General features: G+C 46.5%; 1 protein-coding gene across 1 annotated transcript in view; it reads right to left on the bottom strand.

Annotated features, from left to right (window-relative positions):
• The window catches only part of ATRNL1 (attractin like 1), a gene marked incomplete in the record, with an annotated part of 107,662 nt that overhangs the window by 10,008 nt on the left and 82,250 nt on the right, over window positions 1-15,404 (bottom strand). Inside the window, 1 exon segment of the mRNA XM_072424787.1 lies at window positions 3,617-3,710. Coding sequence (XP_072280888.1) covers window positions 3,617-3,710 — 94 coding nt within the window.

The raw sequence follows: 15,404 nt of genomic DNA, 5'->3' as shown, positions 1-15,404 counted from the left end.
ATATTGCATTTGCAGCATCCGATGCATCACTCAGCTCCCTCTCCTCAGGGGGTCAGTCAAAGTTTACTCCGAAACCGTTCCAAGCTCTCCCATGACATCACTAGAAGGCTGATAACCTGACGCAGCTGCTGCAAACCCACAAGGGGAAGGACATCTGCACAATGGTTACTGTTGTCATGGGATAACTTACACCTGTTTCGGGATAAAGCTTAGCTCAGACTTGGAGGGAAGTGTAGATTACAAGGACCACACAGGATGGAAAATAATTTATTCTCTGTGTTGCCCAACAAATCTTTACTCATTATATGGGGGGAGCAGCGGGACAAGGATTTCATCCCACCACCCATTCCCTGTGCAACCTCCTAAACTCTAAGGGCCATCACTGACAGTCCTTGATGAAACAGTATGGGGACAGAATGGCGGAGGGGAGGGTACGTGCAGCCTACAAGGTACCCCAACCATACAAAGGACATAACTTCTAGTGTGTTACTGGCATCTGTTCTCAGTACTTAGACTTTATTCCCTACTTTTTTTATCCAATTCATGTTAATTCCACCCAAATTCCTGCCAGCAAATGAAGCCACGATGAAGGACCCTCGAAACGCGTAGGATATACTTTTTATGTGTTGTGTTGAAGAAAAGTCTTAGTGATCTCTCAGCATTTGGTGTGCACTGTATTTGTTGATTAGAAGATTATCATGTAACTGTTATGGGGATCAGAGCTGTCTGGGTGTACAGTGATGAGTGCAGGTCATTGTAATGAATGAATATATAAAGGGAAATAAATATATGGTGCGGGGGTCTCTTTATGAATCTATTGGAGCATATTATTACATAGGACAACGGTGCATTGCCCACCCAGGAATATGAAAAAGAATTTATAGCAAAGGGTAACACAGCATCCTCCACAAAACTGCCCCAGTCATAGTGAATGATCAGATGAATATGGGCAGCACGGTGGCTCGGTGGTTAGCACTCTGGCCTTTGCAGCGCTGGGTTCCAGGTTCAAATCTTAGCCAGGACACTATCTGCATGGAGTTTGCAGGTTCTTCCTGTGGCTGTGTGGGTTTCCTGTGGATACTCCAGTTTCCTTCCACATTCCAAAAACATGCAGTTAGGTTAATTGGCTTCCCACCTAAATTGCCCTTAGACTATATTAATGACATATGACTATGGTAGGGACATTACATTGTAAGCTCCTTTAAGGGACAGCTAGTCACATGACTATAGACTTTGTACAGCGCTGCGTAATATGTAGGCGCTATATAAATCTGGTCAATAATAATATGTTCATGGGCATCCGGAATAAAAGTTGGTGCTTTATCTGCACCGACTAGTCTGTGGCCAATTCCACCATGGAAAACAAGGACGCCCAGTCCTAATTCCAAGATTGTCTGCGATAGATGAGGATGCCACCACAATGACAGCCGTTACTTATCAGGATACCGAACATCTCTCTGGAATGTGTTCACCCTTTTCTGTGGGATCAATGGAAGAGTTTGGTGCACACATTTGCCATTGGGTGTTATCACCATCTATCGTTCTCAGGAAAATGGCGCCCATCTTTTGGGGTGGCTGGGCACATCGAGCGCTAAACACAAAGTCAGAAGAAATTCTTCTACATTGTTGTGCAGACAAATGATAATATTTTCCATTTCTAGCGTGAAATTCGTGACCTACGCAAATGAGAGTGGTTATGAGGGCCCCCCTGGGGTTGGCATAGCCACAGGGCCCCGTACAGTACTTTGTATGCACACGGCATGGAATTTCTAGGCTCTCCGACATGCTACAATCGCCCGCATAACGTGACCTTCCGAAAAGTCAGCCGTTAGTCATATTATGGGCAGAGTTACTAATTGCTGTAATGTTACCTCCCAATCAAATCTGCGGCGTTCACGGCCGTGGGGGGCGGGGGGGGGGGGGGGGGTAGAGAACTGGCAATGTTATTCAATCCTGACCAAAGTTAAATAGACTCATTGTGGCATTTTCGTAATTTTTTTTTCCTCTCTTTCTTTATCTCCTCCCACGCATTTCACGCTGTGGCATTCTGAAGCTCGAAAAATTGTTAAAAGTCATTTCATCGTATTAATTATACATCCCTTCGCACTCGGGGACAGACGGGGGCTCATTAATAGCATTCTCGCTCACCATGCGCCAATCTCTCTCCTCCGCTACGTGTGAGGTTGGCAGTAACGTAGCCAGGGGAAGGGGAGCCGATCTCTCCCGCCTTCTCGGCGCTTCTAGTTTCACAAGACATTTGTTTCGTCAGCAGTCATAATATTGTAACAAGATATTTGCAGGCGGCGAGAGGAAAATCACACACGAATGCTGGGAGATTAAATTATAAGCGCAATGTAAGCAGAATGACATAATAAATGTATTAAAACGTGTCTGGTTGGCACGCTGCGCCCGGCCGCTGTGAAGCGAGGGCTGTGTTCACTAAAGGATGCTACGCGGGAGGCCAGGCTTTCAGATAATGTCTGGGTAGTGTTCTTTGATCATTCTCCTGTTAACGCAGACCTAGGCGACAACCCTAAATGGATGACAATTGGATCGCTTTGTGCAATGTATTGCAACCATCAGTTGGCTGCATATCATTTCTTTAGATCAGTTTCAGAAGGGTGATCATGCCTGTGCAATGCAATGCTTGTGGTCTTTACCAGGTGTGCATGTGAAAAGGTGAGAACCCACAATTGGGAACCACAGACAGCACATTGTCATCCAATATTATGAGGTGCCAAGGAGCGTACTGGAAGAATCACCAGGGGTAATTTTAATGGAGGATCAAATGACCGTAAAATATTCATCCCATCGCCCTGAATAGCCTTAATTTACTTAAGTATCAATATCTCCGCCTTATGTTTGGTACTACTCTGCCTGCTTTTTTGGGGATCCTGGGGGTTCTACCTATAGGAGCCAAACTGTTAATTGGGGGTCATGAGAACAGCCTTAGAATAAGAATTCTGAGCGGGCCAGTACCTGCTGACTTAAATGAGTCTGCTTGACCGGCAGCACCCTCTCATGCCCTCTTGGGGTGGCTGTGGCTCCTGGATAAATTTTATGAGTTTGGGATCTCATCCCTTTCTCTGGTACGTGGACGTGGCACCACAAAGTGGCACCACAAACCCTTCTAGCCAGCTCAACTTTCACTCCAGAGTGCAGGATCCTATGGTGCCGCACTAAGGTCAGGGGATGAAATGTGCTATCGCTTTCCCTGTGGTGGAAATATCACCTAAGAATTGGACTCCACCTGGTTCTGATCATTTGGATTAGTTTTTTGCCCCTAACAGAACCCTTGTCTCCCTGGCATTTCAAGATTTTGAAAGTTGTTCCATTTTGGAGGACGATCACAACCTCTCTGTGCACTCTTGGTGTCATTGTGTACTTTTACTTATCTTTTCCATGCACTGCACCCTGATTCATTGCAGGGGGTGGCTCAGTGTTCCTGGCAGGATCTCCAATATTAAAACCTGATTACAAAAATTATTGGCTTAAGAAAACCGAATGCAGCTATGTTTGCTGCCAAACAAGCTGAAAATACAATAAAAAAAAAAAAAACAAAATTGACAATTCGCCCCCCTGACCCCCCAGATTTAAGCCCCATCAGATTACTCACAGCTGGCAGTGGTCTCCTTTAATCCCCTTGGTGGTGCAGTGGCATTTTCCAGTTTGCATTTCACAGATATTGGCGTGTCCGTTACACTCGCAGGCTGCGGAGGAGAGGATAAGCGTGAGACACAGAGCACAAAACACAGATAATGGGAGTACTGTGGCCATGCTTGGACTTGTAGTCCCCCGGCACCTGAAGCATAGCAGGAGGGCAAAATGTTAATTATTAATAATTATTTATAATTATAATATATAAATATTATTTATAATAATTATATTATATAAATTATTTTTATATTAGAAAATGATGACAAAAGATGAATATACAACTGTGACAATAATGTATACAGCCACCTACCCATCAGATTTACCATGGTATGAGAGGGGTGGTGTCATTAGAGGATCTGATTGGCTGATAACCCCTTTGTGCCAAAGTCATTGCAAAAGTAAAATAAAACATTTTCACCCGGATGACTTCTGTCCCCTATTACATGCAAGCTGTATTCAGCAGGACCCTCACACTTCCTGATCCTAATGAGATTTGGGGTGTAATAATCTGCATTGTGATTGGCCAGAATTCCCCCCAAAGTTTCCAGTCTGTGCAGAGAATGATATTGGAGAAGAGAAGGGGCCACCAGGGATCATACAATGGATACTGATCTGTGTGTTGCCCTCCCCAGGGGCAGGGAAGATAATGCCAATCTATAGGTTGGGCAGCTGGTGGTATTTAACCCGATGCCAATCTGTGAGGGAGAAGGGGATAAAGTCTGCATGTTGCCAGGATATTCCCTGTAATAAAGCACAACGTGGCTCTCTGGGGAGATCAGACTAAACATCTGGCAATCAGCACGTGTGAAGAACGGCTCACACAACGACACCCGCAAGAGACAAACCAACAATAAAACTCAAATGTCTGATGCGGGATTGTCGTTACTTATGATAGTCTCCCGTCCATCACAGAGATTGTGCTCAGAGCTCTCATGGCGAAGGGGCGACCCATCACCTCCTATAATGAAATGTCTGCACCTGGGATCCCGGTTCCACCTACATATTCCAAATTATTAATATTCAAAGGATTCCCCAGAATCCTCATCCCCCCGTTCGTACAAATGAATTACTGAATTCCCCTTGGACTGCACTAGGACCATGGACAGCAAAGGTCCCTGAGGATGACTTAGGGTTCCAGCTTCACAATCAGATTTTAGCTGATACCAGGACGTATAACGTATTTGCACTGTACCCCCTTATTGAGCTGTTGGCTGACATTTGCCCTCTCAAAGCACCTGAGCTGATCAAGTGATTGTAAAAAAAAAAAATCCCACTTTGAGAGGTTTTAGTGAAATGGCTTCATTCATCACCTACAGAGCAAAAGCTGGCGGGAATAGGAAATAAAATTTGAAAAGGTCTTGGCAATAAATTTAATTATGTTTGCTCGCTTGGATGGAAGCAGTGGTCTTCCTGCACAGCTCCAGTGCACTCCGAGTCAGAACTATAGTGCAACTTGCAACGCTTATTCTACCTGTTGACTAAAGAGCTCAGACTTAGAAGGAGGCATATTAGGGCACTGCAGAGAGGCCACTGCTTTCACACACCGAGCAAGGCTCCTCCTCTAAACCATGCTGGGAGGGGACAGCCTTTTATTCCCAGGCTGTGGCTGTTTTCTCAAGCAAAGAAACCAAAAATCTAATAAATTTAGCCAGTTTAAATAAAATGCTCATTTGGGCCTTGAAACTGTGGGGCGATACAAATGCGGATTACCCAAAAGTCGTCGGCTCAAGTTTTTTGAAGCCGGCTTTCAGCTTATTAAATTCGGAGAGGTAAATCACCGTTATGGCACCGCGCAGGACCGAGACGGAGAACCTTGGCGCGGTGCGCTAAGCGGCTGCGTCTAAATTATTAATCGCTTTCTACACCTCGTGGTAGTTTAATATAAACAATCAGGGAATAGCTGGGGGGGTGCGGAATGAAATGAATTTACATTATTAGAAAGGTGTTTGGTTTGAGGGGGAAAAATAAAGCCAATACTTCGCGTGTTTGGGGCACCGCAGATACAGCGGCACAGAATTAGCAGGGTGCACACTGGCTGTGATTTCAGTGCAGGCCAAGATTTAGGCAGCCATTGGTACTGAATAGGATGGCTCTAAACCCTCTCTACCTGGATCACCTATGCCTTGGCACCGGGAATTGCATCATAAGGAAAATTCTCAGTCGGAGTGGGATTTCTGCATGGCGGGCAATGTGCTATCTATAAGGAGCAGAGATCCTCATGCAAAATATTTTATATATATTTAGATAGACAGTTAAAATCCTGTAGTGCTTTTCTTTAACTTCCTGTCCTGGAGACACAAGAGAAAACGAGGGGAAACAGGTGCCCCCATTGGAAGATTGACTCTCTATTCCAATTCTGGTGACAACATTTTGCATTTCCTATCAGTTCCTGTCTTGGTGACCCCAGGATAAAATGCATCAATGGGGACACATCAAAAAAGAATCGGCTATGGACACATTTCCGTGAGACGATCCCGCCATGTCAGTGCCGACGGTGGGAGAATGAAGGAGGATTGAAGTAGAAGACATTTCTCATTGTATTCTTTTTTATTCCCTGGGGATCCCGCAGCCCAGCCCTCCATTAGATGAACATTCTTATTTCTCAGATCTGCAGAGTCGATAATATTATCATTTCCTTCTCAGACTTTATAATCCCCCAATAATGGCTGGGAGGGTCTCTCGTGCTCCGAGACTTTCTTCAATAACAGTGCCGGTGGTGCACGGCGTTCCATTGTGGAACTGGAAAATGGGGCGGATCATCGTCCCCCTCACATCTTCATCAAAATTGCTGCGCCGGTCCCAGGCCTTGTTCTTATCTGCCGGTGGTCTTTGTGTCCCTCCCGGCGGGGGATTCCTCTCAATTAAAAGTGAATGAAGGGCGAACACCTGAACCCCCTCCTTCCCTGCCTGGGAGAATTCTAAACCTGTCCTTAGCTTCCCTCTCCAACTGCAAATTATCAGCACGGCACCAAAAAAACGGCAACAGGAACAACTACAATGGAACTTAACTGCAGACAAAACAAAATGATATTTATTATGATGTTTAAGGAGTTTTGTGAAGACAGAGAGAGAAAGGGAGTAAAGGAATTTACACTGCTTGGCCAAAAACAAACTCCTCCAGCTTGTGGGGGCAGTGCTATGATCTGGGGTGCCTGTGGGGGCAGTGCTATGAACTGGGGTGCCTGTGGGGGCAGTGCTATGAACTGGGGTGCCGCTAGTGGCAGTGCTATGATCTAGGGAGCCTGTGGGGGCAGTGTTATAATCTAGGGAGTCTGTGAGGGCAGTGTTATGATCTCGGGTACCTGTGGAATCAGTGCTATGATCTGGGGTACCTGTGGAGTCAGTGCTATGATCTGGGGTACCTGTGGAGTCAGTGCTATGATCTGGGGTGCCTTTAGGGGCAGTGTAATGATCTGGGGCACCTGTAGGGGCAGTGCAATGATCTGGGGAGCCTGTAGGGGCAGTGCAATGATCTGGGGAGCCTGTAGGGGCAGTGCAATGATCTTGGGAGCCTGTGGGGGCAGTGCAATGATCTGGGGTGCCAGTAGGGGCAGTGCTATGATCTGGGGTGCCAGTAGGGGCAGTGCTATGATCTGGGGTGCCAGTAGGGGCAGTGTTATGATCTGGGGAGCCTATAAGGGCAGTGCAATGATCTGGGGGGCCTGTGGGGGCAGTGTTATGATATTGGGGTGGCATCAGTTGGTAAACTGACTTCCTGAATATACGGAATGATCAGGTTTTTCTATCAATGGATCTTGTCTCTCTGATGTCACAGCCAAATTTCAATATGACAATGCCAGGATTCATCGGGATTAGATTGTGAAAGAATGCTGCAGGGAGTATGAGACATCACATTCACACACAGTTACATAGTAAGTTAGGCTGAAAAAAGACATATGCCCATCAAGTTCAACCACTAGGCAAATAAACATATCCCAGACATAAATCCCTATCTATGGACATAGCTGATCCAGAGGAAGGCAAAAAAACCCTGATACAATTTGCTCCAACGGAAAAAAATCCCTTTCTGATTCCATGAGGCAATCGGATGTTCCCTGGATCAACAGTCTTTGTTATTTTTACTTTAAAGCCGTAATCCCCAGTTATATTCTGTGCTTCTAGAAATCATCCAGCTTTTTCTTAAAGCAATCTATAGAACTTGCTGAAACTACTTCCTGAGGGAGCCGATTCCACATTTTCACACACCTTAAGCTGCGTACACACGGCAAATTTTTCTCGCCCGATAATCGGTATCGGCCAATTATCGGGCGAAAATCTGCCGTGTGTACAGTCGGTCGTCGTCCATCGTCCGACGACCGTCCTGGCGGATCCATGCACGATGGACGACAGCCGATCCTAATGAAAGGGAAGGGGAGAGCGCGCAGCAGGGTGCCGCTCCGTCGCTCTCCCCCTCCCCTCTCCATAGAGCATGAACGGTGCTGTATGTACAGCATCGTTCATGCATCGTGCAGTCTTTTCTCGTTGGAAAGGATCGTGAAAGATCCTTTCCAACGAGAAAAATTGCAGGTGTGTATGCAGCTTTACAGTGAAGAATCCCTTCCTTATCCGGAGATTAAACTTCTTTTTCCCCAGATGCAAAGAGTGCCCTCTTGTGCTTTGTAACAATCATACAATGAATATTGGAAAGAGAGTTCTCTATATGGACCGTTTATATATTTATACAGGGTGATCATATCCCCCTTATATGTCTCTTCTCAAGGGAGAATACATTCAGTTCAGCTAATCTCTCCTCATAGCTGAGCTCCTCCATTCCTTTTATTAGTTTAGTTGTCCGTCTCTGCACTCTCTCCATATGGATTGCCACACAGATAGAAAGTAAAGTGAGCATGAAATATACAACTAAAAAAAGTTTTTTTAAGTAACTTTCTTGTTTTTCCTAAAACTTTTACAGATTTGTGTTTATACACTAAATGACCCCCTATAGGGGAGTCACGTTTTCAAACACATTTAAGAGGACCGGTCACCAGATACATCATTAGTAATGTGTCATTGTAACATCTGAGTGAAGTTTTAAAGCTGCCCCTAAAACACATTTTAATGTAATTTTTGCAGCAACATAAAATGTCCATCAATAACACACATATATATCTGTATCTCTGCCTCTTCCAGTACCAAGCCCGTCTCCTCCATACCGTCCACCGGAGAATAGAATTCCTGGATTCCACGTGTGTCATTCCCCTTCCTCTCCCTCATATTTCACATTTAGCTGTATGACCTCAGTGATTTGGCTGGGGACGCCGAGCCCTGCGCAGTGTCTCGCACATAGTTTAGGTGGAGCAGTGCAGCAGGTGGACATGACGGCAAGAAGCGATGTCTTGTCCTTCGTAGTGATTACAAAATCTCTCTGCTTGTTCCCCATGACACTAATAATTTATAGATGGTACCACAATGTTCCTTTTGCTGCATAAATATGAATTGAGCAAGTGGTGCCGATCACCAAGATGCTGGTCACGTGGTGCCACCAAATAAGTGTGCCAATACCAAGGCCGAGCCATGCCGGGCCTTCTATAACCGCACGGACAAATCCAGAATACAATGCGACATCCTATCGCTCTATAACATGAATGTAACAGCAAACTCCGCACTCCAGCTGCTGAGTGAAACAGTTAATTTCGGCTCGGCCACCATAGATCACAGGTGGGGAGCACCGAGGACCATTTATCAGCATCTCCTGAAATACAATAACCAGCACAGTGAGTAATAGTCCCAGAACCTCCTGATCCCGCTATATGTGAGATAAGATCTCGCTCTCTGCTAATATTGGACAAAGCCGTAAAATCTCAGCTTCTGATTCCATCTCCGATAGTATTTCTGCACTCCGCTCACATCTGTGCAATATCTCATTTAGGAACACAGCATGGTGAGCGATGGGGATGGGGGGGCTATACAAGAGCAACGCCGGGAAAGTGGTCGGTAGAGAGTACTGAGTCTGCGGGAAGGGTACGAGCAAACGTTGGTCAGGATGAATACGGTGAGCCGTGCTCAGCATGGGAGCATGGGAGATTTCCCCCCATCTAGACATTCAGAGATTTAGCGTTGCTTATTTGGGGGTGTTTTGCCCCCTTCCCCCCATTATTCAGTACATTTTTCACCCTGCACTGGGTGAAAAGGGAACAAACACCCCATATGCCCCCACCCCCCGTCGGAAAGGAGCGCACATTAGCTGTGATTGCGGTTGCATTTGGCGGTGATCCAGCATTGGCAGACAGAGATGAGAGGGGAGCGGCAGGTGCTGCGCGGCTTTTATTCATTGCGCCATTGATCCATGCTATTGATTTTTCTGGATCCCTTTTAAAATGTTTCTCTGTGTTAAGACTAACGTTGGTTTAATGGAGGCCCCACCGCTGTCCCTGCGCTGGGGGTGGGGTGTGCGAGGGAGGGCGGCGCAGAGCCTGGTAAGGGAAGGGTTAAAGGGGAAAAAGTTCTGCATTTGGCTGTATGTACAATGAAAAGAGCTGCACCCTTTCCTGCATTGTTGCATGTGCAAACCAGCATCCCACATTAGGAATTAAATAGTGACTCTGGATGATGCCTGAACAAATGTGGCTGCATCCTTCTGGAGAGAAGAACAAATGGTGGCAATGTCAGAGGGCGTCATGTGATCCCCCCAAAGTTTTTTAAGGCTGGATGGTAAGAAGGTGCAGGCGGGTTGTGGACACTAAATTGTGACCCAACTTTTCAGTAATCACGGGTTGTTACTGACAAGGAGCTGAACAGAGAACACTGCATGCGGCATTAAAAAGGAATCCAATGAGAGGTCCCCTTTATTACCAGTATTGCACATGCATGTGTTTGGGCTGCAGTCTTGCTGCACGATTGGAGTTTCGCCTGCGCTGGTCTGGTATTTATTGCAGGTCTGAAGCCTTCCCATGTTAGTCAATTACTGGTACACAGAAGACATTCCTGGCTATCGGTTTTCTGTTGAGTAAATAAGAGGCATTGATCCGAGATCTGCGCAATCCTCTCCGGAGTCGCAGCTAAAAATCAACATCAATGTGAGTGAGAGCTGAAGGGGGGCGGGGGACAGGTTGGTCTGCAGATTGGGGGGTACAAAGAGCCTGAAAATTTTATATTGAAAGAAAAACATTCTGAACTTATAAACAGCCAATGAAAAATCAAGGAATTATAGACTGCGATCTCTATAAATGGACAGATCTGATTGTATGATCCTTGGATCAGGAGATTGGGGGGGGATCGTTGCCCAGCGTTACCAAAATTCCTCAAAGTCGCCCATACAATGCGTACAGATGCCCACCTGGGCCTGAGCCTAGGAACAAATCACAGGTGGCGCTAACATAAACCGTCGCATTCTCTGCTGCAGATTTTCTTGTGGCTCTTAATGTGTCAATAATTCCATGAAATAAAGTCACCGTACGAGACACAAAGCAGAATTAAGAGCCACGGAGGGACGGAGGCGGCCGCATGCTTCCTGAAGGGCGATTCCGGAACACTTAAGTCCGACTCCTAAATCACCATTTACATCCCAGAGATTTATTCACGCAGGATTCATCGATTGCGACAAATCTACAGAGATGCTTCGTCTATAAACATGGACGACACCTGACAACTTTGTGCAGGGGGTATCAGTGGTGACTGAAGGGAGAACGCCGGAGACAATTCAATGTGCAATATGAGTACATGCGAAAGAAGGGGGGCAGGAAGGGCCCTTTTGGGAGCAACCGACCATCGCCCGGGGTCACACATTCGTCCAGGACGGAGATGCTGGCTGAATCTTGTAAATATCTGGCACAGATCAGCCCTTGCTGCAGCCTCTTATCTGGTGACTGGATACAAAATTGTGGAGCGAGGAGACTGAGGAAATGCTTCCTCCTGCATGCAGCAGACTGATGACATCATCCCAGCCTAGGCAAAGTCACCAATGTGATAAAAGATGAACAACGATGCATTGGAATTGTCCCCGGCCAGACAACAGAAAGACTGCATTTACGGCTTTGCTTCCACCATGGCCGCCTCTGACCCTCTCCAGCCACGGCTCGCTCCGTGCATCATGCGTGTTCTATGCGATCTATGCTGCGCCTCTGATAAGATTTACACGACAGGATTAGAAAAAGAATAGAATCATAATGGAGGATAGAAGGAGAAAGGAATGGGTTGGAGGAAATAAAATTGCGACGTGTCCATTCATCACTGCCACGGCCCACGCGGCCCAGTCCCATGTAGGAGTGCGAGATCGCAGATATCGATGCAGCCAATTATAAGATTATCATTAATCCTGCCAACAGTAAAATGAGCAGCGACCAGATAACGGCGCTCATCATAAATCACCGCCGGGCGGGGAGAAATCATCTATTACCAGACCCCAACTTCTCCCGGCAACGCCGCATTGCTAAGCGAACACCGGCCAACGAGGCCTCTTACCGCGCTCGCAATTATTAGTTTTATCGCAAGATGAAGCAGATAGAGGGAATATTACTGAAAAAACAAAAGAGACGGCGTCTGGGATTCACCGCGAAGATTCATCCGTCAATGTCGGCAGGAAGGATGAGATTCATCCCACCAGGGGAACACCGTTTGGATTGGGTGGAAATCCGGCGGCACGTGTCTGGAAACAAAAATGGCGCCGATAAAGGGAGCACGTGGTGTGGGCCCCAATATTACCATGACAGGGGTCCTGTCAACCCAATGTGCGGATTATATAAAGAAGAACACCGCTGGATTATTATTGTGAGATTTACAACAAAGCCAACTCTCTCGCCGATAGCAATACGATACAAAGACGAGGAATCTGTGCTTATATTATAACCCTGAAAATATGGAACAGCAAATGTCTCATCCAATATTCAGCAGTTCCTGAGAGCGCTGAGCGGAGAATCTCTTCGGGGGACGCTGCCGCAGTAAAACGATCATAAAATCCGCCCCCATTCTCGTTTGTATTTCACAGACAACAAATATTTCTGCAATACAACAAGTGCCTCAGACGCTTTACAAGCCAAATCCTCAGTGGCCGGAATCTGCCGAGCCGGCGATATCTCGGGGAAGTGATGGCGGTGAGCAGAATAGAACGCAGCGGTATTTCTGTCACTGTACGATGCATTATATGCGGCGTCCAGGGGATTTCCTACATTGCCATAAATAAAGCCGGCACTTGTTAGGCAAAGCAGCGATTGATCCACCATCTTTATTTAATGTCCGGGATTAACCGCCAAATATTTACAGAGCTCTGAATTATGGCTGCCATGGAGATTTCCTGCAGCGCTGCTCGTAGACATGCGATACAACAGAAGATATTGCCGCAGGTTTATTAATGCTGAAGGCTTATCGAAGACATTGAAAGAGGACCTGTCAGTCACAGCACGACTCTCCTGACGTGTTGCAATATACACGGACGGTAGCATATTTCAGAAAAGCGTCACCTTAAAGCCATCCTTGAGTTTCAGGCGGTGACTTTGTCCAGGCCGGGATGATCTCATCAGTCTGCTGCAGGCAGGAAGATGAATTTTCTCGGTCTCCTCTCCTCCAGTGATCAGACTGCAACATTGGTACTTTGGTCACATGATCAGAGGCTGCATTGGGGGTACAGCTTTCGGTGGCTGCCCATACAGCTGCACTGGTGCCGCCCCTATTCATTTTCTATGGGGTATATGTAGGGTAACTGCACCATACCCTCCCTGCCAGTCTGCGCATTGCCTGAATGCAACAAAAGAACTCATGCATGCTCCATGCATTTCATAATAAACGCCCCACTACAACTCTCAGCACCCCTGCCGCAGGGTGTCGTAGTTTCTGGCAGCGGGTCGGCGCCGGCCCCCTCCCTTGGATGTCCTCATTTAGGTGAATTGATGTGTAAACCTCCAAATCTCACCGTTCGGTTACAGCTACTTTTACCGCCACGTCTAATAGAAACCGTTCATTCTCTGTCAGCACGCGGAGCCATTTATCCCCTCGCATCCGGAGCCGTCTCTGTCATCCCGCCATTTCTAATGCACGGCTCACGGTCAAAGCGTGTGTGTGTGTGCGAGGGCCAAATGAGTCCTCTATGTGGAGCCGCTTTCATCCCCTCCCCCCCGCCGCCCCCATGAATTCTGAATGTCAAACCTCGTCTGCCCACTCCAGTCAATAAAGCTTCCCGCTTGGCGCGATGATATTCTGCCACCATTTGTTTGGCGAAGTGACACTCGCCGCGCTGCGTTATTAAAAAAGACGCAGGACATTTCGAACGCTGACGGAATGAACATCCAGGAAGACGGCGGCTGGGGTGGCAGCTATGGATGTGTCTGAATATTCTGTTCCCTGGAGTGACACCGAGAAACATGGCAGAGCTGGGGGGGGGGTGACGCGGCCCTTGCAGGAAAACACCGATTGCAATTAGTCTGGTGTGCCAATCTCACAATATTTTCTGATCATCAACCCGTCTTGCAACAAATTGCAAGGGACCTTCAAGTGCAGGCGTACTTGCAGCTCATTTAAAACAATTAATAATCAATTATTAATAAAACATGCGACCTATAAAGATTGGGGATTTGGTTAAGCTGCGGGCGACATTCTATCCTATGATCAATCTAATCACATTACATCCAGAATGACAGAACAAACTCCACTTCGACCTCCAGGCTCTGTGATGGCTCCATAGAATGTGTCAATCAGAGAGAGGTGGCCTGAAAGGAGGCTGCTGCACCTCTGCTTCCTCTATAGATAGCCCACAGCGCTCAGGGAATCCTGTGTCGTACATCCAAAATGTATTTCTAAAAAACATAATAATATCACTGATAGGATTTATCATCGCTGGGAAGATTCACCCTCTCGATTTGTCCTGGTGACCATTGGTACAGGAACAGATATGATCTGTACCCATTTACACCCTGATTTGGAGTATTATGCATTATGTTAAGCATAATGCATGGTTTTATAAATGGTGTAAAAGTGAGCTGCGTTTGGGGCTGCCTATGCAATTAGATATGCACAGTTTTTCCAGCAAACAATTGATCATTATGTGTTGAAGATTTTCCTGATCAGGGTCGGCTCTTACACCTCGGCACATCCGGGTGCATGGCATGGATAGGACCATTTGTTTAATGCATGTTTACTGAAATCATCTGTCGCTGCAAAAAAATAGCTGTGCGCTTTACAAATGGCCGCTGAGAGCAGCCTGCAAATTTGGTGTCACTTCTGATTAATTTGGATCATTTTTCCGAGGAGTCGCTAATCTCAGGGAATGTCAGAAAATCATTATTTTAGTAAATAGCTGGTGGTGTCTCGGAGGCGATGTGGGGAGAGTGATGTCCCCTGGCTGCATTCGGGTAATTCTCTGTATGCCCAGCCGCTGATCTGTGGGGGTACACAAGGATTGTACAGACCGAGGGGGGCAGATCGGGGGTCCCTGGCACACAGGAGCCTGCAGATCCATGTCCACCTGAGAACAATGCCGGCCCTGACAATAAATGACCAGCCATATGGAAATGCGCCATTTTCAGGTGACAACAGTGTACCATGGCTGGGCATTGAAAGAGCCATTCGTTGTCTCCATCGGATGTTCAGGGTTACAATGCCGGAGCACCACCAAGACACAGGGACGCTCTGTAATTTAGAAAGTGGCTGAGCAAAGATAGCAAGATATTCTTGTATTAAAAGCTACAAACTGTGATGCTAACACAATGGAGGTTATAAAAAGTGATATCTGAATAAAAATGATTAAAAACAATCACTAAAGGGAAATGGCAATTCTCTCTCCATATATATATATACACATATACATACAAAGCCTGTAT

The sequence above is a fragment of the Pyxicephalus adspersus genome, chromosome 10 (genome assembly GCF_032062135.1).
Source record: "Pyxicephalus adspersus chromosome 10, UCB_Pads_2.0, whole genome shotgun sequence".
In the NCBI taxonomy this organism is placed as follows: Eukaryota; Metazoa; Chordata; class Amphibia; order Anura; family Pyxicephalidae; genus Pyxicephalus; species Pyxicephalus adspersus.
The sequence above is the reverse complement of the archived record's forward strand: the minus strand, read 5'-3'. Positions and strand labels throughout refer to the sequence as shown.